Source organism: Misgurnus anguillicaudatus, chromosome 5, assembly GCF_027580225.2.
Source record: "Misgurnus anguillicaudatus chromosome 5, ASM2758022v2, whole genome shotgun sequence".
Taxonomy (NCBI): domain Eukaryota; kingdom Metazoa; phylum Chordata; class Actinopteri; order Cypriniformes; family Cobitidae; genus Misgurnus; species Misgurnus anguillicaudatus.
In genome coordinates this window covers 24590216-24614185 of record NC_073341.2, presented here as the reverse complement: position 1 = coordinate 24614185, position 23970 = coordinate 24590216, and the positions used below count along the sequence as shown (strand labels likewise).

General features: G+C 36.4%; 1 protein-coding gene across 1 annotated transcript; it reads right to left on the bottom strand.

The window, feature by feature from the left end:
* Positions 1-646: 646 nt before the first annotated feature.
* LOC129413944 (putative helicase mov-10-B.2) lies at positions 647-22838 on the bottom strand. Its single transcript, XM_055167786.2, is given in 23 exon segments — positions 647-2869; positions 3966-4081; positions 4172-4260; positions 5870-5963; positions 5965-5993; positions 6083-6154; positions 6528-6719; positions 10012-10129; positions 10244-10349; positions 10631-10729; positions 10890-10987; positions 11117-11214; positions 11623-11790; positions 11998-12145; positions 14070-14243; positions 14354-14508; positions 14616-14778; positions 18843-18974; positions 19105-19354; positions 19483-19721; positions 19922-20118; positions 22367-22469; positions 22567-22838. Coding segments are annotated over 23 exon segments (3045 nt in total). The 5' UTR covers positions 22710-22838; the 3' UTR covers positions 647-2807.
* Between the last annotated feature and the right edge of the window lie 1132 nt (positions 22839-23970).

Here is a 23970-nt window from a genome sequence, read left to right as displayed (position 1 = left end):
CCAGCAAACACAAAAAGTTTTTACAACTTTCCATAATGTTGTATTTTGGTTGAAACTAGGTAATGTTGCAGCACAACGTTTTAAAAAACCACACCAACTTAACCAAAAAGGATATTTTTAAAATGTTGTAAAACACCTATTTGGTACGTTTTCTTAAAGTGCACCTATTTCATTGCTAAAACGTTAATGTGTTCACGTGGTTTTATGGTTAAAAATACAGTATTTTCCACATAGGCTACCGTATATTTTTGTAGCTCCAGATTTCACTCTCTTCCCGAAACACATAGATTTGAAAAGCTCTGTGTCCCTGATTGGCCAGCTAATCTGATTGGCTTGAATACCTCTGACGTCAGCCGGAAACGTGATGCTCCATACCGTGCTTGAAAGATGCGGTTGCTAACAGGAGTTAACTTACAGACTGTGAGTCCAAAGCGGGAGAAATTATGATAATGTCGGTCTTGTCTACATCATTGTTTACTTTGGGGTATGTACCTTTTGCATATCGTTAACATGTACTAATACACACTTGCACACCAAAGGAAATGTAAAAAAATAAATCGGTTAATAGGTGCTCTTTAAGGTAGTAAAAAAAAAAGTAAATATCACATCTGTTTATTACAAAAACAAAACCAGACCAAAATGCAACTTTCGTAAAAAGTTTTATTTAGGTGTTAAAATAACGTAAATAGAATGATGGAATAAGACGTTTAAAGAACGTCATGATTTTTTTTCTTTCTTTTTATAGCCTATATATTATTGCAAAGAACGTACAGAACATACATACAGAAAAATAGACATACATTAAATTTATAACCAAATAAACAATAAACACAAGAAATAACATACATTTAAAAATATAATAATAATAAAAAAAAGAAAAAAAATTATCACATGAACATGATCAGATAAAAAAATCAAATGCAGAGCAAATCAAGTGTCATTATAGTTTTCTTATTAGTAGATATTGAAGTTCCATTTAAGTAGTTTTCCAATGCTTTCAGGAAGACAGAGAAGACAGGTTTAGAGTTAGAGAATTTACATTTGTGAATTTACAAAAATTAAATTAATAACAAAGCACATATTTTCTTTTTGTGGGGTCTGCGTCATAAAACCCAAATATAATGTTTCTTAAACGTACTGCAAATCCTGGCAACATTTTACACTTGACAAGAACGTCATGATACAACCAGACGTTTATGACGCGTTTGCTACTTTGGTTTAAATGTATCTCGGCTTTATTAATAGCGTTTTGTAATGGCAGCATGCAGTATATCAGGTAAATGATCAAAACAACCAAATCAATAAGACAGACAGAAGCAGTTAGCCTAAGCATTTTATGTATTTGGCATATTTTAAGTGCATCTCAAACTTTTTGTCTGTAAGGTTTAATTTGATTTGGATTTAACCCACTTTATTTTCCTCATTCATTTTAAATAAACTATTATGTACTAAAAATTGTATGTATATGAAATGATTTTATTATTACACTTAATGTTAAAATTAATTATTAATTTACTTATACTATATATTCAAAATATTGTCATAGACAGGCATAAACACTTGAGTAATCAAGGAAATATTGCAGGGTTTAGGTTAAGTGTATAATACTTTTAATTTAAAATATATTAAAATATATAATTAAAAAATGTATTAAATAATGCTTATTTATTAGGATTAAAACAAAATCAGGGTTAACAGTACAGACTAGAAGAAGCAAATAAGACTATAAAGTAATAGTAAAATTCAAGCCAGACTTTGCAAATTCTCTGATCACATTATAACGGCCTTAAGTGTTTGAAACAAAAAACAATAGGAGACATAAAAAGTCTATAAGGAAAGGCTGGTGACCTGGAGCAGGAAGATTTATGACCCAGGAAGGTAACTGCTGCTGTAGATAGTATTCAACAAAAGAAAGCACTTTAAAAACTCTGATGGGACAAATAATCACATGTACAACAGTGGGAGATAGAAAATGGGTGAAAGGGGCGCTGGCAGTGGACCAAACCACTGTGAGGCAACGGAGGGGGAATCAAAATATAAAACGTTTTTTGTTGGTGCTCCGTTTGCATTTGTATTGTTTTACTTCTTACACAATTATTTTAGGTATTATAAATCATTAAATTATTTTCAATACACATATTTTAATGATATTTTGGGGGGGTCACCCTCAGATCGGGGGGGGTCCTTTCCCCCCCGGGATTTCCGAAAGGTGTAAAACCGTTTGTCCATGTGATAATCTTCACATAATATTGATTTATTAAATTATAAATTCATATATTTTCTGTAAATCTGCTAAAATGTTTACTATCTAAACTTCCTAGAAAGAACATTTTACACACTTTAGTCCAGAGATGAATTCATATTGATCACGTTTGAATATTACATCATTAAGTGCAAATTAAAGCAACACCAAAGAGTTTTTTTTACCTTAAAATAACGCTTCCAAAACAGTTTCAGTCGTTCATCCACTCTAAACAGGGTGAACAGCACTTTCACATTCGCTTTGCAGCCCTCTATCGGCCAAAACCGCACTAAAGAAGTTTCCAACCGTCCGGTAGCGGTCCTGTAGTCCGAGTGAATACTACAAAAACTTGCTTTACGGCAGACCTACAATCCAATCAGAGCCAGCTATACCTCAGTATTTATGACAGTGGGTAATAGACAATTACGCTTCTAACCTTTAGGGGGAGCAAAGAGCCAAAACTCTTTGGTGTTGCTTTAAATCCATTGACGCTTCAGAAGTGAATGGGATGTGACCAGGTTAGGGAAGAGTGTCTGGAGATGTTCAAAGAAATTTTGGCAATTTGTTAGTGTTCATGTCTCCACTCAGGATTTAGATACTGTTGGACGACACTTTCTTCTGTTTCCACTAGAAGGTGTAAAAACACAAGAAAAAGCATTTCAGCTTTTGAAACTTGAACCTTTTGAAACTTCTACATTGATGCACACACTGTTAACCCAAAAATTGTCTTTACTCAAACAATCAAGGAAAAATTATTAATATTTTCTGTTTTGAAGCCAAAGCTTAAAAAGTTTAGTTGATTAAACTGTTAACCTTACAAAATCTATTAAACTAAAACATTCAAGTAAAATGAACTTAAAATTATTAGTTCATGTTGTGAGGAATACCCATAATCCTTTGCGCCTGACTATTTAGATTATTTTTTGCTTTTTCACAAATTAAAAACTGATAAGAACGTTCTCTATTCAAATATTTGTTAATAAAATGTCATATAGGTTCAAGCTCTTATATTATTGATGTTGTTTTGTTGTAAATGATCATTTTGTGAAGTCACCGTTCAGGTGATCAGTGTTTCCGTACATCAACCCTGTTCAAAACATTTTATTGTATTTCTCTCCACTGTACTAACAATGTATATCAAAACACATTTTTTTGTGTGTTTCTGTGGAGAATCACGTTTATTCAATGATTGACTTAAAGTCAGTCATTAATTTTTGTTATAATACCATTTATAACATCAAAAGTAATATAAAGTGATAAAAAATAAAGTTATATGCAACAGGTTTCCTCACACATTTCTAGTAATGTCCTCTAATCTGGGTTAAGAGTGCATTGGAAGAAATTAAAACATTAAGTACATTAAACTTAAAATTAATTGTTATTTCAACCAGGCAAAATCAACTTTTTTAGGGCAACGAGTTTCCATAAATTTTTTAGGTTCAATCAACCTGTATGGGCTTACAGTGCAATTGCACATTTTATAGAAAAGGATTGGCTGGTAAATATTGAGATTGAATACAGTATTTAGGCATGTTTTTATAGGTGCTACAATATATAATAGCAGCAAAATATGATCTTTGAATAATAAAGATTTGAACCACCATTTAAAAAAAAAGTAGGCCTGTTCTTCATTAAACAGCAGAAACTGAACACAACAGGCTCATAGTAAACAGTCAGTAAAATAATGGATTTTTGGAGTATTATTACTAGGGCGAGATCTTACCACTGGTCTCCTGGATATTAAGAGCAAGCAGACGCTCTTCAACCTCCTCTATTCTCTCTACACTGGTAAAATGAAAACCAATGTAACCACCCTGCTCGGTGCAGAAATCAATAAACCTATAAAACAGCAAGGTAAAAACATCAGCAGAAAATAACTTTAGGATTCAGACTATTTTCCATGTATATTTAAATTAGAAGGACCCATACCTGCCCCAGTTTGCATCTGTCCGTAAAATGATGGGGTTTCCCACCATTATGAAGAGAGCTTTGGCTCTCGTCACTGCCACATTAAATCTCTAAAAATCAAAGAGACATTCATAAAACAAGTAAAGGCTAGGCATGGGTTACAAGATATACGAAGGTTTTAAAGAGTCAAAGTTTCAAAACCACTAACATTTTCTGTGACACTGTTTCCAAGGTATGAGTGCCCTATTAATTACATCATTAAAAGGTGGTTTCCCGAACAGGGTTTAGATTAATCCAGGACTAGCCCTTAGTTTTTTTTCCCTTTTTTTACTTTGTCTTGAACAAAGCACACTGCACCTTTAGGGATAGTTCACCCAAAAATGAAAATTGTGTCATCATTTACTCATTCTTATGTTGTTACAAACCTGTATAAATTTCTTTGTTCTGATGAACACAAAGAAAGATATTTTGAAGAATGTTCGAAACAGCTTGTGAGCCCCATTCACTTCTATAGTATTCTTTTTTTCTACTATGGAAGTGAATGGGGCTCACAAACGGCTTGGTTACAAACATTCCTCAAAATATCTTCCTTCATGTTCATAAGAACAAAGACATGTATACAAATTTGTAACAACATAAGAGTGAGTAAATGATTACACAATTTTTATTTTTGAGTGAACTATCCCTAAAGGTGCAGTGTGTAAATTTTAGCGGCATCTAGTGGTGAGGATGCGGATTGCAACCAACGGCGTAGTCCACTGCTCACCCCTTGCTTTTGAAACACATAGAGAAGCTACGGTTGCTGCCACCGAACAAACATGTCATCGTCGGAGACAACTTAGTAAAAAAATTGTTCGTTAAGGGCTTCTGTAGAAAAATGGCGGCACAAAATGGCGACTTCCATTTAAGGGGACCCTCTTTGTATGTAGATAAAAGCGTCTCATTCTAAGGTAATAAACACATAACGGTTCATTATGAAAGGTCTTTATACACCTCTGATAATATAGTTTTGTATATTATTTTGCATTTCTGTCAAGAGATCTTTCTAAAAACTACACACTGCACCTTTAAGGAAGAACAAAATGAAAAAAAAAAAACTAATAAATTCAAATAAAAACTTAGACATACTGTTCAATACCATATCATACTTCTTCCCCTCACATTGAAATGTATTTTTTTACAAAACGTCCTGTGATTCATAAACTGGCCTCCTTCATTTAGCAGGTGAACAGGACTAGACCTTAGTTATATTAGGACATTTAAGTAGTTTTAACAAACAAACCTTTACAAACAAACAACAATGGTGTGCATCTTGAGATAAAACAATGGCACTAATATATGTTAAGATATGTCAAAACAAGGTGATTTTAAATTATTATGCATTTTAGTCTGGGACTACAATAAACCCTGTTTGAGAAACCGCTCCTATGTCATTGTCATGTTGATTTGATGTTTACATTTAATGTATATTACAAAAATATATATTTTTAAGAATATTATAATTTAAAGGCTTTATTTTTAATACCAGGGATACATGTCATAATAAATAATTGTGTCCAGTTAAAAAGTTGTATATGCAGACATTTGAAATTTTCAGTGTTGCAATGGCAATATAATGAAACCGTGGGATTTTTCCTTAAGGATATCATCACGCCAAAATTTTAGATATCATTTTTGTGTTGTTTTTATTTTGGAATGTTACTTTTAGTATGATACTACCTTCTCATTCTTGAGAAACCCAATGTTAAACATTTCATCCAAACTGATGAATTTCCCACTACTCCGAACAGCTGACACTATGATCACTTTCCTTATGGCCTTGAAACTCTTCCACAGATCCAACCTAAACAACACACACCAAACACTAAATAGGAGAGTCATCTTGTTTGGAAAGCTATACAAGAGCATGGAAGAAATTAAACTGAAGCTAACCTTAAGGTTGTTAATGTTCATACAATTTTGGATCTCTTCATGTGTATTGATGGCCTGCCTGATCTTTTCCACCTGTGAAAAAGAGTCAAATTCAAGGATCTGAAGAATGTGTCATAACCAAGCTGAATGTTTAAGAGTGTAATGGTAGGCAGATAAAGTTTTCAACTTTGTAGGACTTTGGCATTCAAGCCAATAAACATTCATCTTTAATTGCATACTAACTGAATATCTCTGCAGCTCCCTTTCACTTCTAATGTAATAGTTTTTAGCCAAATCTACCTCTGTGACCACCCAGTAATTTCAATCGAAAACAAAACCATGCAATGACTGTGTACGGCCAGATTATTGTGGGCCCTTTAATGTTCCAAAATGACAGCAACAAAGAAAGTCCAAAAAAGATACTGTGTCTGGTATGAATGAAAGATTGTCAAAGTGGAGATTACACCTGTTTTCGGTAGGGAGCAATAACGCCAATCTCTTTGGGGGAGATTTTAGCGATACCCCTCTTGGCCTGTGTCAGGAGTAGTTTCTCCAGGTATCCCATTATGATGTCGATTTCAAAGGTGTTAAAAAATGAGGGGCTGTTTGACTCTCTCTCATCCTTCCCAGGCACTCCATGGAAGATGACTGGAAATCCCTGAAACATAAAAAAAAACCGGTATATATATATATATATATATATATATATATATATATATATATATATATATATATATATATATATATATATATATATTTATTTATACCACGGGTCTGTTGAATGCTGCATTCTGATTGGCTGAGAAATGTTCTATGGGTGTTGATTATTTTTCTGTAAACCGTCAAATGTCTTAAAAATAGGCACCAGAGCAATGTTTGTGGTAACCGTGGTATAAGAAGAATAATTGACTCCGGTCCTTTGAATTATTTGAAAATAATGCACACCTGCGGTGTAATGGCACTCCGCTTTGTGTTGTGGCGTATTACCACCTTGGTGTGCATTATTTTCTTATAATTCAATGGCCCGTCGTCAATTATTCCTTACATATATATATATATACAAACAGTTTTCTGAACCCAAAACCTCAAAATACATTTTTGTCTAGTTGAAAATACAAAGATAACAATAGATATTTTTTATATGTTGAAGTGTAAACATTGATTGATTGATTGATTGATTTCAAGCAATCTGACACAGCAACATTGGCTTAAAGGATTAGTAAATTTTCTCTAAAAAATCCAGATAATTTACTCACCACCATGTCATCCAAAATGTTGATGTCTTTCTTTGTTCAGTCGAGAAGAAATTATGTTTTTTGAGGAAAACATTCCAGGATTTTTCTCATTTTAATGGACTTTAATGGACCCCAACACGTAACAGTTTTATGTTGCAGTTTCAACAGAGTTTCAAAGGAATCTAAACAAAACGGGTCTTATCTAGCGAAATAATTGTCATTTTTGACAAGAAAAATAAAAAATATGCACTTTTAAACTACAACTTCTCGTCTATCTCCGGTCCTGTGACGCACCAACGCGACCTCACATAATTGCGTAATGCCGTGGAAAGGCCAGGGCTCGACATTAAGACTTGTCCGGGACAAGTGGATTTTTTGTAGGACAAGTGTAAGAGAAAATTAGTTGTCCGACTGGACAAGTTAAATTTCAATCAATGTTACTTCACGTTATGTGCCGTTAACGACAGAGCAGAACGCGCAGCACGCGCAGCGCAAACACCGAGCGGAATATTGAACAGAGAGCGCATACGCCGACACACACGTTTACATGTACTGTTATTGTTACTAATCAAGCTGTGCGCGCATTAAACCTGATCGCCGAACATGTGTGCGTGCTGCGCGACAGCGATTTGAATCTGACAGAGTTCGTCACTGTACATTAAAATCCCACGCGAACATTACAGCGTAAATGCTAGGTTTAAGATTGATTTTATATATAGATAATCTAGATACATTTATTCTAATAAGTTTTAAAACATGGTAATGTTTTGCTTTAGTGTTTTTATGTCAGACAATCATTGAAAAATCTTCTATTATTTTGCTTTAATTGCTAGTCCGGGTTTGGTTGAAGTTTGTCCGGTTAGAACAAGTATGTCTCAAAGTATTCAAATCATTGACTTTATTAAATGTGCATAGATGTGTGTTTAGTATAATGCACACACACGCACAGTCCACAAAATCTCCTTTGATTTGAATCAATCCTGCTTATTTAAACTATAACTATTTACACTATTCAGCTGATCTCCTTTCCCGTTATCAATCACCTGCTCTATTCTCCGACACTGCGCAGACTCTCTAGCCGTTTCCCAATGTCAAGGATACTTCCTTGGCAGGACTAGTCCTTTCAAGTCACTTCCTTTAGAGGCTAGGCGAGGCTCCTTTTAAGCATTCTGAGAACACGTTAAATGGAACAGGCTAGCAAGTGCACGTCATTGCGTCATTGCGTGATTGAAAGGTGTGCTTTCGGTGCTGCGCGCATAGGATTGTGGGTGATTTCAGCGCGTGAAGAGCGCGAAGGATACAAATTTGGATCCTTTCCTGTATATGGGATGTTTCTCGAACGAAGGACTCAGTCCTTGGCTGAAATTTCAAGGATCCTCGACATTGGAACAGTCCTTCGACGGACGTCGATGACGTTGCATCCTCGAAATTCTAGCTTCCGAGGATCCTTCCTTGACATTGAGAAACGGCTTCTAGCGGTAAGTTTTGGAACAGTCCATTTCGCACTTAACAACAGGGGTGATCGGATTAGTCCATTTATTAAAGGTGACTCTTTTCTACAATCATTGAAATGTGGGAAAAATGAAGAGAAAGGCAGCAGATATAGCATCATTCTTCAGAAAGAGTAACAAGAAGCAGCCAAATGAATCTTAGTAAAATACATTTCAGTGGCCTAAATTCACATGATTTTCTGGTCTCTATAGTATTTTCGGCAATGGGAGATATAAATCCTGGTTTCAAAGTAAATTTCAAAAGTTTTATTTGATTAAATAGTTTAAAAAAACATGAGGTTGAATAATGACTATAAATTGTATGTTAATCTCAATTCATTTTAATTAAAATGAAAGTATTGTAGCAATTGTATGTTATACATTATTCTTATTAACACACCTATAATACTTAAAAGTATTTTAAGGATGGATGATAGAGATTTTATGTGCCACCAGAGTAACTGCTGGCCCCTGCCTGGCCACCACTGAAAATCCCTTGCTCCGCCACTGATTAGCAAAACACAAAAAATACATTATATTATAAATCTTTACCCGGACAAGTGACTTTTGTGCATGGACAAGTGAAACACAAATTTACTTGTCCGAAGGACAACTTGCTCAAAAAGTTAATGTCAAGCCCTGAAAGGTCACGTGTTACATATGAAACGCACATTTTCGGACCATTTTAAACAATAAACTGACACAAAGACATTAATTGGTATCATTCGACATACAACAACGTCGGAACGGTCCTCTTTCTCCACACTTGTAAACACTGGGACGTAGTTTCGCATACGTCATCTGTGACCTTTCGGCGTGATGACGTATGGCGTGATGACGTATGGCGTGAGGTCGCGCTTGCGCGTCACAGGACCGGTAATAGACAAGTTGTTGTGGTTTAAAAGTGCATATTTTTTATTTTTCTTGTCAAAAATGACAATCGTTTCGCTAGATAAGACCCTTATGCCTCGTTTGGGATCGTTTAGAGTTCTTTGAAACTCTGTTAAAACTGCAATCTTAAACTGCATTAAAACTGTTACGTGTTGGGGTCCATTAAAGTCCATTAAAATGAGAAAAATCCTGGAATGTTTTCCCCAAAAACATAATTTGTTCTTGACTGAACAAAGAAAGACATCAACATTTCGGATGACATGGTTGTGAGTAAATTATCTGGATTCGTTTTTTAAGAAAATGGACTAATCCTTTAAATTAATATGCATCATACTTGTTTGGGTAGGTGTTCCCAATTGCAGTATTGGTTAGAGCTGATCTCATTTGCACATGCTTTCAACTCCCCATCATAAAACAACTCATTAGGGACTTTCAGAATGGATGGATGAGACCTGGAGAGAGAGAGAAAGTGAGACACACAATTAAAGAGACAGTCTGATATTATTGACTATGGAATTAAACATACAGTATAATAACTCATAATCATTACAGATGGTCTATCTTACCTGTAGTTCAGAAGCAGTTTGGTGACATAGCGTTTATCAAATTCCATGTTCTCATCCTTCTTATAAAGATCGTTCTGGGTCATCAGCCTTTCCAGCAAAGAGACATCTAAATAGGATTCAATTAGTTTCATCATGTCAGATATACACTTTTTTTGCTAAACACAGATCATTAGGAACCCAGCCATGTATTGCTGAGAAGTTGGCACTGAAGTGAAGGTAGTAACTTTGCCTATTTGGGTGGTGGAGAAATTGACATTTCACATTTACGTTTAAGACCCAACATTTAGATTTGAACAGGATTTAAATTTTTGTTTGAACTATTCTGTTACAGGTTACTGTGCTCTTTATTTAGGTCCAAAGTACATAATTTGTATTTGTTTGTCTTACCAAGGCCATGATTAATGGCAATAGGAGATCTGAGAATTGGGCCCAATTGCCTGGGATCTCCTGCCAAAACAAGCTGTCCAGTCTCAGCATTCAACAGTCCTATACAGACACAGGACATGCATGCAATTATACCCAAACGCACACAGCACAGAAGTTTTGATATTTAAATATTTTACTACTCACAGATTTGTCGGAAAGGTTTTTAGAAGAATATTATAAACAGAGAAACAGGAAAGTGAGAGTGAGAGTCGTTGACCACCTGCCACACTGATTATGAGCTCTGACTCCATAGCATGTCCAGCTTCATCCACAACAATATGAGTGAAATGACCCACAGGAAATCCCCCACTGACCAGTCTACCAACAAAAACACATGCATGCACATGCAGACTGCTATAAATGTATGTGAAGACATTTTGTGTGTGCATGAGGGAGAGACAGATAAAGAAAGAGATAATTGTATACATGTATGATGGAGCTCTGTACCTGCCTGCAGTAACCAGCGTACTGACCAGGATTTTGTATGACATAAGATCCTCTTTACATGGGAAAACAATCATGTTCCCCTCCACATTGCTGTTTTTCTACACACAACATAAAAATGGATATAATTAACACAACTATATACATATTTGGGCATCAATTAAACGTAAAAATGTGTGAATGTTGCATTATAACAAAATATTAAAACAAAAATCCGTAAATTAACAATGATATACTTTTTAAACATTCTGAGTATTTCTGCATCATTTTAAATAATCTGATCACGTTGTCATATCATGCTTGGGAGCCACTGTATGCGTCATTTTTATTTAATATAATAAAATAGATATTCTTAAGGATTGTTCTATGTTTATATAAATGCTGTATGTTCATGCATTAATGCATTTTCACTTTCATCAACCTTAGTATTCTTAGTATTCTACATAATAATTCGAAATGTTTCATTGTAATGTGCAAATTTTGCTGTATTGACTTGAACAGACACTAACCACTATGACGTTAGGGATGTCTTTTAGATTGCGTGAACTGGCATAAAGTCTGAAGATTTTGGCTTTGTCAACATGTTGGCTGCTGATCAGTTTTTCACAAAGTTGATCAGCGGCACTGTTCGATGGAGCGCATGCTAGAATACAGGCACCAGATACATTCTTCTCTACCTGAGAGTTTAAACACAGACAAACAGACAGAAATAATAATTGCAATATTTATAATTGCAAGTATTGCATTTTTTTTTTTTTTTTATTAACATTGAATAGCTATTAAAATACAAAATGTAATGTATGAAGTGACACTATCAATCAATTCCATTTAATAATTTTTTTCCTGTAGTTATCTGTGGTTTGGTTTAATTTGTGTGTGATAACCTGTTTGATGGCCTCCACTATAGTAACGGTTTTGCCAGTGCCGGGAGGACCAAACACCAAGTATGGTGCCGGCTTGGACACACCAGCCACAATGTTGCATACTGCTGTGTACTGTTCATGGTTCCACTCCAGCTTTGAATCAAAGAGTCTACACAAATACAATTAAAATACTTCTTTCTACAGATTTGCAGTATATTAATACACTGAAAAAATTCTAGCTGCCTTCAATTTTTAATTTGAACTGTAAATTGACTGTGCAAGTCAGAACTTTTTTAGTTAAAGCTCTTACACGGTTACGCAAACAGACTTAAAGGGACACTCCACTTTTTTGAAAATATGCTCATTTTCCAGCTCCCCTAGAGTTAAACATTTGATTTAGGGCTGAAACGATTCATCGAGTTACTCGATTTACTCGATTCAAAAAATTCCTCGAGGCAAAAATTCTGCCTCGAAGCCTCGTTAAATTCCAATGACGCGCACTACACGCGCCGAGATCTGATTCACACAGACCGTTGTTCAATGTTCAGGAAGCACATCATAGCGCATGGTACATTTTGAATTTAGTTGGCGCGATGGCGGAGCGAATATGTCCATAAATGGCAGAGAGAGAATGTCTAAAGTTTGGGATCATTACATTCAGCATCTGAACCGAAAACATCCACTGCTTTTTCACCAAGCATCGATGAAACAAGGTAACGTAGCTTCCGCTGATTTTAATCCCGCAATGCATCACATATGCTTAAACTTTTACGCAACAATAATTTCAGCATGATGCATTCACTGTATACAGCGGGACGTGATGATGTGATTTTTCGAACGGATTCTTAACCTAAAATGCACCGCAATGCAAGTGATGCAAACCAAAAGCAGCGTTCTATTGAAAATGAATGTATGTATTTCTGCAGTACCAAAATGCAATGAAGCAACTGAACGTCACGCACAGCACGTGTGCACACACAGGTTGTTACCATAGCAAATAGGCTCACCCCAGAAATGATATATGATATGTAAGTAGCCTAATGGTAAATGCTGCAGGTGTAGAAATGTACATAAACCAGATATTTACTTTGATGTCAGGGCTAGATTACAGCATGAAACCTGTTGTGCATATTAATAAATTAAAGTGTTTAATTGTTGGCACTGGCACTTATAAACACTAAATGGGTAAAAATTTAAATAAATAGGCTTATTTTTTGGAGCCAAATACCTCTGGGTTTTTTTTAGAAATAAAAGCCAAATGCTTGAACATTTTACAGCCAAGTCATTTGCGTTATGCATTATTTGTTTTGGTTGTTTAAAAACACACAAAAACTTTTTATCCGATTACTCGATTAATTGATCGATTCAGTGCTAGATTAATCGATTACAAAAAGCATCGATAGCTGCAGCCCTAATTTGATTTTTACAGTTTTGGAATTTATTCAGCTGATCTCCGGGTCTGGCGGTACCACTTTTAGCATAGCTTAGCATAATCCATTGAATCTGATTAGACCATTAGCATCGCACTAAAAAATAACCAAGTGCCCTCATTGATTTATTGATTTATCATCATCGTTACAGGTACCCAAAGACGTTTATCATAGGGGAACACTGAATTATTTTGCGTTTACAGTGAAAAGTCAAAACATATATACTCAAGTTAAAATACAAGATTAAAAGGAAAGAAAGATTAAAATACTTCATAAAGGTATACAAAGTCCTTTTAAAATCCACAATCATTTAAAAGTCTACACATATGTGGAATAGGTGATCTTTTAAATTGTTCCGTTCGGCATCTGGGGGTTGTCATTTTAGAAGAGTTTACAAGTGTTGTTAGTGGTGTGTCCCTTTAAAATGTAATGTGGTCTAATTGCAAGTACATGATTTTGTTATGTGCATAATCAGAAGGCAGTTTCTTTTTGTATTGCATACATTTTTTATCAATAAATTCAGCCTCATCACAAATTCAGTGGATCTTGTTATAAAATAAGTGCTTTCTGCATGCATAAATAAATAAATACATTTGTACATGTTGTTTTGTGTTGGTTAGAGGACGCATACAGTCCATTGTATCAGTATACAGTATTACTGACCTCAGAGAAGGTGAAGACAAAGGGGTCATGTCCTTTGACCCCACAGGGAATAGCACATCTCTAAGGTTGTGCTGGACTGCCATGTGTACAGCTCTGTGTTGCAGTCTTATTGGTAGACGATTAACTACGAACTCTACACGGAATTTCATTTTATTTATGAAACTGTCAAGGAACCTTAAAAGTAAAAACATTTTTTTTTAAATGGATGTTTCCTGGACTTTGGGCAAAGAATTTTGACTGATTATGCCATATGGATAAAAAATGTATTCAATGCTTTAGGTCACCTTTTTGAGAAGCCCAGTTTGACCTTGTCCAGTTCTACACTGTGGACGTAGCCCTTGTATTTAATTACATTTGAGGTAAAGACTTCCTCACTCTTGGTGAGAAACAGATGATCTCCTCTCAGAACAGATGGTCGGTTTTCTGACACACCAGGAAGCTTTAGGACAAAAGATTTACAGACAGATCTCAAAAGTGAATCTCATTGAATTTTACCTTTGGTCTCTCTGTCCATGCGTTTCTAGAATTAAAGACGTTTCTACTCACATTTAACACCATCAGTCTTTTGTCTTCTTTGTCCCTCACTAGGGTGACATTGTCTTTGTTATATCTCTTGATGTCAACATGCATCTGACATTCCTCCAGGTACAGCAGTAAGTCAAAGCGTTCTGCATAGTTTTCAAACTCCAGCTTACTCTGCAGTAACGACCTAGAAACCACCAAACACACAAACAATTATGTATTATAGGCCTGCTTTCACATAAAAAGGCTTTGCTAAAGCCAGGAGGACTAGGTCTTAGTTAAATTAAGATGTTTGAGCATCTTTTATAAACATGCCTTAGAAAAACATGCTTGTATCTTGAGACAAATCTGTTAAAAGTTATTTTCAGTTGTGACAGCTTAAACTTGTGTTTTAGTCTAGGACTAGCGCTAGTGTTACACTAAAGCACCCGATATCCAACATAAGATAAGAAACTTTCCTTTACATTTTAAAATTATTAAAATGGCCAAAATAAATAAATAACGTTTTTGACAACTATACACATCAGACATACACTCACCTAAAGGATTATTAGGAACACCTGTTCAATTTCTTATTAATGCAATTATCTAATCAAGCAATCACATGGCAGCTGCTTCAATTCATTAAGGGGTGTGGTCCTAGTCAAGACAATCTCCTGAACTCCAAACTGAATGTCAGAATGGGAAAAAAAGGTGATTTAAGCTATTTTGAGCGTGGCATGGTTGTTGGTGCCAGACGGGCCAGTCTGAGTATTTCACAATCTGCTTAGGCATAAAAAAAAAGTTTGGTTCTGGTTGGTTGTCAGTTTAGGTCATGGGTCGGTAGGGATTTTATTTTATTTTATTATTATTTTTTTTTCAGTGGCAGCAAGGGATAGGTAGGAAATTGTTACATTTTTAAATTGAATAGCGGATATGGTGACTTTGGCTATATTGCGTGTTTGTCTCACGCAGCGCAGCACGTCTCCACGGATTATCTCTTTTGTCATAATCAGGATTTGACATTATTCAATTATACACTATTTTTATTTGATTAAACTTGAATTTGGCATCCTAAAATGACTTTAATTCGAGCAAATTTACTTGCTAAATTAGATGCAGACTGAATTTCAAATGCAGTCTGACTACCCAAATTAAGACAACATTTATTAGCTGGTATATAGCTGGTATATCAGTATAGATCATATCATATATTTAGGTGCATGAAAAACATGCTAGTAAGTACGGCATAAATAGATTAACTTTAAATGAATATATTAAAAGTAGAGCAGGGGTGTAGAAGAAACACTAATTCTAAACTGAAAAGATAAACACAAAACCCATCGACAACCACTTTAAATATTTATTAACAACAGCAGTAAATACTGTCAAGAAATGTACATTAATTTTACTGTCAGCTAGTTTATGCAGATGTATTTTATAAGCTTGATCATGGTTACTGATAAAAGTGATTTAAGACTTTTTAATGACAAATGTTGAGAGGGCATTATTGTAACATTAAAATGATGCGCAAACCTCTCAGCTGGCGGGTTTTCTTTGATTTCGTGTGCATTCAGGTATGCGCTGAATTTCTCTTCGCTCTTGCCCTGAGAGTTTGCAGGCAATTTATATCTAATCAATCACTTCCATGCAATTGTTTTATCTTTCCCGAAGTGTGTATGCGCTCAGACTGCGTCCTCTTGTGCATTCGCAAATGGTCTCTTTGCGTTGCGCTGGGTGCAGAGTGCTCATGGAAGTTGTCGCATTGCGTATTGTTTATCATTTCGCATAACTTTTAAGAAAACTACAATTAAAAAATTATATTCAAGCTGGCAAAGTGGCTAGTGGGATTGGCTGTCTTACCCGCCACGGCCGAAATCTACCCGCATTTGGCGGGTGTTAATGTCAAGCCCTGGTCATAATACCATAAATTCAAATATTATAATTCACTTTCTGACCGCAAAAATTAGCCTTGGTTTGTCCTCTCTGGAAGAGAAAAGCCTACTTGCATATCGTTGTTCAGCTCGTCTTTTTTGGTCTGTAAGTTACAACTTTCGGCGGGGGCAAAAGATTACGTTGCTGTGCACGAAAAAGCATCTCGAAATGCACACCAAAAGTTATCAGTGCTTTTGTAAGTGACAACGATGTGTGAACGATTGTGTTAACGACCGTATAGCTGCCTTGTTTTTAGCATTGCTAGAGGACGTTGCATCGCGTGCTTTACAAAAACGGTGCTGTACTAAAAGGTAAATTATAGTTCCCCTCAAAGTTTTTTTATTTGTGTATTTATTTAATGTGTATTATTTCTTCCCCAAGCTCATAAAATAAATTTGGGTCGCACATAAATTGGCAGGGTCGGTCGGAAACCGGAACCAAACAAAAATTTTTTTATGCCTCAGTTACTTGGATTTTCACGCACAACCATTTCTAGGGTTTACAAAGAATGGTGTGAAAAGGAAAAACATCCAGTATGCGGCAGTCCTGTGGGCGAAAAAGCCTTGTTGATGTTAGAGGTCAGAGGAGAATGGGCCGACTGATTCAAGTTGATTGAAGAGCAACTTTGACTGAAATAACCACTTGTTACAACCGAGGTATGCAGCAAAGCATTTGTGAAGCCACAACACGCACAACCTTGAGGCGGATGGGCTACAACAGCAGAAGACCCCACCGGGTACCACTCATCTCCATTACAAATAGCAAAAAGCTACAATTTGCACTAGCTCACGATGGTAGAGTCAGAATTTGGCATAAACAGAATGAGAACATGGATCCATCATGCCTTGTTACCACTGTGCAGGCTGGTGTTGGTGGTGTAATGGTGTGGGGGATGTTTTCTTGGCACACTTTAAGCCCCTTAGTGCCAATTGGGCATCGTTTAAATGCCACGGCCTACCTGAGCATTGTTTCTGACCATGCCCATCCCTTTATGACCACCATGTACTCATCCTCTGATGGCTACTTCCAGCAGGGTAATGCACCATGTCACAAAGCTCGAATCATTTCAAATTGGTTTCTTGAACATGACAATGATTATATAATGAACATAAAATTAAAAAGTCACAATGCTTTAGTTTTAGTTTTGGTGGTTGTCTTAAAAAAATATTTTTCTTTTTTCCCCATACTTCTGCCTGTTATTTATTTCCTTGTTGATCAACCCTAAAAGTCACCATGAAACAGAAGTAGCGATTGACTTGTTTTGCCCGTCGTGATGGATATCCGAGTGAAATGGCTTCTGAAATGAAAAAAGGTAGGACTGGAATTGAATTCGCTCATCGAGAATTGATTGGATCGTTAGAAATTGGGTCATGTTGCTAATCGCTGTGATCTTTTCCCGGACCGCGCTCACCTGTCATACCTTATGACCGGAAGTAAAGAGAGATTGTTTCGAGAAGGGGAGGAGATTTAGGTTTTTGATTAAAAATTATGACGCCACATACAATTTTTAAAATATAATCAAGCTCACAGATAAGTCATTTGTAAAAAAAATACCACAATATTCCAAAACAAATGACAGCTTTTAATTTCAATTTCATTTCGACTTTAACTGTTCTTTTATTGCATTTCCATTTTTTAAATCTTGATATTTTTCCTTTGTATTTCTCCATATTCTGTTGCAATTTGGAAAAATGAAAGCTTGTAAAATTGTCAACAGCATTATGGGCCATTCAGACTACCTGCGACTAGCAGAGCGACACAATCTTTTCAATGGATGCTTTGCGACTTCCGGCGAAAGAGACTGCTGACTGCTACAAATGAGATGAGCAACATACAGCGACAAAGTTGCGTGTAATGTGTACGGGGCATTACTCTTAATGACATAAGTGCATTTATATTAGTTATATTTCTTTTAGGCCTTTATTTTTTAGGTTATTTCATTTTTAAATATAGTACATACACATAGACACTGTAAGCTGTTAGTTATTAAGTTATTTAGTAAGTTATTAAGCTATACTGAACTTAAGCTATTGTTAATTTGGCAGAACAGTTTTATTTTGATGTAACTGACTGTGTGTTGTTAACAGTGCCACCTGCAGGCCGGAACAGATATTGTACTGTTAAACAACTCGACACATAACAACGAGCTTAACAGAGCTGCAATAAAACACATGTAAAATAAGCGCTGATCTACTGCAAACAGACGGAACTAGGTGTACCAGGAAAACACATGAGAAGGAATAATAATCGATTCAATTTGTGAACGACAACAATTTCAATTCTCAAAAGATCAGGGGCAGTTTCAAATTGCATGACTGGAGCTTGACAGACACTAACTTAAGTTCTTGAAACTTTCCTTTAAGGCTCCAGGATGTACAGTTGTCTTTCATCTTGGCCAGCTCAGAGATGTGGACGGGAGGAGTGTACTGCCCCAGTGGCATTACAGTTTTCAGAAAGTTCAGATCGAAACTATAAAAGAGTGAAACACATGCAAATCCATTACACAAATAACAAACAATTACACAAACAGATATTTTAGCTTTATTTTAGCCAAAACAGAATAATGCCACAAAGTTATAAAACAACACATTATTCTCACCCCTCAGGTGGAACACCTTCATCCACAGTGCAGTTTTCTTGTTCAAAAGTGTCAAGCCGTAGGGGTTTAAATGGCTCAACGGGGCCTAGTAAGGTTGCAAGCTTAGTCCTGTACACAGCTTCGATGAATCGCACAATGTGGAAGGGTTGTGTGTTGGCTTGGGTGTTTTTCTTGAATTCAAATGCCAGGGTAGCTAAATAAACTCCAACATGATTGGATTTGAATCTCACCGTTACTTCATACTGCTCACCTAAATCCAAAAAAGCCAAAGTTCACCTCTATTTCTAACAGGGCAAGCATGTTACTAAACGCAAGCTCTAAACAATGTGATTCATTATTAAAAAAATAAGGCATAAGTGAAGTGTCGGGTATACTTACGTGGTTTCAAACATAGCGGATTGTCGCGTGTCACTTTTTTGCTGTCTTCCAGAGTAAAACACTGCAGCCAGTGGAGTGGTGTGTAGTATGTGAAATACACAACCTCTTGACCAGTGTTTTCCACAAACAGCTTCAGCTCATAAACCTCTGCTTTGTCCACACAGATCTGAATCATGCCATCCTCCATCGGCACCTCTGAAAACACCCGCACCCCAAACTTATCAGCTATAAACACAGACCTGGGACAGAAAAGATTGGCAGCTCACGTTATTATATAATAATATAAGAGCTTGTTATATAGAGTCAATTGTAATAGTACAAAAGTATGCAGACAATAATTAATATAATGCATGTTCATTTTAACCAGTCTGAGTCAAGGTAAATAGAAAACAAGTTTTTTTTGTAGAGGCCCTATTCAAAATGTATGAAAGAAGCCCACCTGTCTGTACTGTTAAGTCGTTGCAGAATTTCTTTTGCAAGTTTTCTTCTTCCTTTGACTCCACCATCTGGACCTGGAACGGTGGCCTTCGGGCCAATAAAAAGTGCTTGGGAGCTACCATTACTTTGACTGGGCTTAGTTTGGTTGTTGCTTCTGCAATAGGGTCTAAACCACTGGTCATGCAACCTCCTTCTGACCTGATGTACGAGGATAGAAATCCCAGCATTAATGTAGTGCACTTGACTTACACACTATTGCGGTCTTGTGAAACCTCTGGGGTGAACGTGATTTCACCAAGTAAGATGTGATCCTGGATCAACACCATTGTTGGTCCTGGATCTACATTTTCATTAACCAATCAGATTGCAGGGTTAAGATTAGTGTGCATGTTAGATTTAGGATTGGGTTAGGGTCTTTTAAGAAATACTCCTCAAACTATTATTTCACACTAATTTGAGAGTTTAAAAATGCTTAGGGTTTGAGTTAATTGTAGGTTGGGGTATCTTTGATTAAAACGTTGATCCAGGATCAACAAAAAATGTTTATCCAGGATCACATCTTACTTGGTGAAATCACGGCGACCGCACCCTGGTCCTGTGCTTTTATTTTAAAGTTTAGTTTGTTTCCATTGTTTCTGTGTTCTATGTGTTCTTCTGATCTAATACATTGCCTGCATTTGGATCCAGCCCTACTCTCTTCATTACAACTTGCAATAGCCATTGCATGTATGTGCTACGGCTGGACGGTATGAAGTTGTACTGTATGTTGCGAATGAATAAAACCGCAAAAGATTTTTTATTCTGTTTATACAGCCGTTTGTAAATAAGTGGGTGTGGTTAATTCAAGCTCCTGCATGTTGAGTTGCTGTGTGTACAACATTAAAATAATACAGTGATCAGAAAACCAGTACTATCAAAAGATGTGGGACATCTTTATACTGAAAAATAAAACTTTTACCATGAAAACAGATTTTTGCTCATACTGCCGACCCCAAGTATGTGTCTGTGAATTCAACAAGAGTGTATTGTGTCCTATTTTAAATTTCTGTAAACGTTTCATCAATTGACTATTTTGTGATAACTAGGGTTTAACCAGTAACCATGGTTTTTAACTGTAGTAAAACCATGTTCAAATAAATTATTGTAAGGGCTAAACCAGGGGTGTCCAAAGTCGGTCCTGGAGGGCCTGTGTCCTGCAGAGTTTAGCTAAAACTTCCCTCACCACACCTGCCTCAAAGTATCTAATCTGCCTAGTAAGACCTTGATTAGCTGGATCAGGTGTGTTTGATTAGGGTTGGAATAAAACTGCAGAGACACAGGCCCTCCAGGAGCAGGATTGGACATCCCTGGGCTAAACCTACCCAACCTGCAATACTGTGTAAATCAGTGGTGACCAACCCTGTTCCTGGAGATCTACTGTCCTGCAGAGTTCAGCTCCAACCCCAACCAAACACACCTGAACCTGGCAATCAAGCATTTCAGGGCTACCTAAAAATTAGAGTCAGGTGTGTTGAAGCTGGGTTGGAACTAAAATATGCAGGTGGGTTGATCTCCAGGAACAGGGTTGGGCACCCCTGGTGTAAATAGTTGTAAACAGAGATTTTTATCATTAATTGTTTAGTTTCCTGATTCTGTAGCTTGTTTATTCTAACTGACAGTCCTTGATATCACACCTTTTAAGTCATAGTGCCCGACTGTTTTGTTATGTGCCTTTAAATTTTTTGGTATCAGTAACCAATAAAATATTTTTATTTAGTTTTTTTATGTCAAACTGTAATTCATTATGATTTAGGATGCTTTAATATTTGATCACTGTTTATAATAAAAAAAAAATGTTACTGTGAGAGTAACTGATTTTAGTATTAATATAATGAATAAAAACTACAATTAATGGCCCTCATTCATTACTTTTAGGTGTGTTACAGTTATAAAAAAAACATTATTATCAAGTTTTTTTTCTAACATTCATGCGGTTATTTTATTTGGTCAGGAAAATGTTTTTAATTATTTTTACTCATCTTTAGGTTGCAGTAAAAGTCATAGTCTTGTTCCGGTATAGATATCGACTTCATGCGGCGCCGCAAGAACCGACAGTCGGATGACGTCAAAGTTCCGCGAGATCGATTTTAAAGCAAACTCCTCCGTTTGATTTTGCGAATCGCTCTCGCGGTACTTTGACGTCACTCGGCTGTCGATTCTTGCGGCGCCGCATAAAGTCGAACAAGCCTATTTTGACAGACTTTGGCCACCCTATTCTAAGCGCAATACACAGCCAAGGATTAACATAAGCAAATAACAATTCGCAAAAACTCAAGACACCTCCAAAACTGTCGTTTCGTGTGCTTCAACAATTCTAACAAGTTTATAATACAATGCTGGCACATTTTTACAAGCCTGAGAATAAAAATGCCGAAATTACATAAACTTGCAAATAATGGGCACTCACATTGGCGTTGAAGTAAACGCGTCCTGATCTGCTGACGTGAGCTTTGTTGCAGTTCTGCAGTGCAAGGAGGACTTTAAAGAAGTTTGGATCTTTTACACCATCCCTGCAAAAATGTATGCTTTTTAAGTTTTTATTAAGTTGCACTTAATAAAAAGCTGAAATAATCACTGATAAATCGAAGGCAAACATTATTGTTTTACCTGTTCCGAAACTCTTCATTGTATATGTATTTGAGTTTGGCTCTATCTGTTATAGATCTCCTATTTGTTTCTTCCAGCAGCTCTAGAAAATCCAATCCAACTGCACGTACATCGGCCCATGTAAGCTTCTTTGTCCTGCTCATTATTTTTGACTCCGATACCTAAAGCTCTGTGGTAATTTACAGAGTCAAAGAAATTTCACGAACGGCTTTTCACCACACAGCCTATTTCAATTACACAGGAAAGAAGAAGTGAAACCTAACACACAGATGTGTTCGACTTCATGTAGCGCTGCGCAGGCCAATACGCCTATGACATCAAAATATCGCGAGGGCGATATAAAAGCACAGCTTACGAATCGCTCTCGCGGTACTTTGATGTCTACGCAGCGCCGCAAGAGGCCGAACACACCTACAGTGGACTTCAAAATTAAAAAACAATTTCTAAAACGTGTTTTATTCTTTAATAAGGTTGTCCCGACCACTACTGGAAGCGATCGCATTGTTTGGCAGACAGTATTATAATCAAAGCGAATTAAATAATTTTAAATAGCCTACATTGGACTCATGATGACCTTCATGCGCTGGCTGATATTTCCTGGAGACATTTTATTACAGGTAAAAATCTGAACATCTTCGTGACAATCATGTGATGAGATGAAATGCCCTGGACATAAAAATACATTTTTTGCTAGAGAAGTTAGATTCATAACGAAACATCTAGTTTTATATATAGTCCAGTCCAGTGTGGAGACGTGTATCGGATGACATTAGGGCAACTCTGGTGGACCATGTGAAAGATCATGGCCTGCCCATGAGGGAGGCTGGTCAAAGAGTCCACCCTAAACATAAGGACATTCCTACTGGAGAACAGGTTTATCTGCAAGTTTTTGCTTCGGACTGCACCTACTCTATGTGTCACATGATTCTGTATCATATTACAGTATTACTGTACAATAACTGTACTATACAACAATGGGTAGTGCTGTGAAGTATATGTAAAGGAATACCATTGTGATGTTACAGTACTGTGTACAGTTTGAAAGTACAGTATGTGAAAAAGAACCTAACCAATGATATCTTTTGGTGTCATTTTCTACAGAAGGGTTGGATGACCTCCTCAAGGTGAAAGGAAACGGCTCTTCACTCACAACAACAAGAGCTTGCCATCATTGAAATGCAAGAAAATAATGCAAACCTACTTTGAGAGTTGCAACAATGCATAATTGCAAAATTGCCACATGAGTTCATCTACGTGGATGAGGCAGGCTTTAATCTGGCCAAAACAAGAGACATTGAGGTAATAGCCCGCGGGGACATCACCTTCCAACACACACGCGCGCACGCACGCACGCACGCACGCACGCACACACACACACACACACAGAGACACACACACACACAC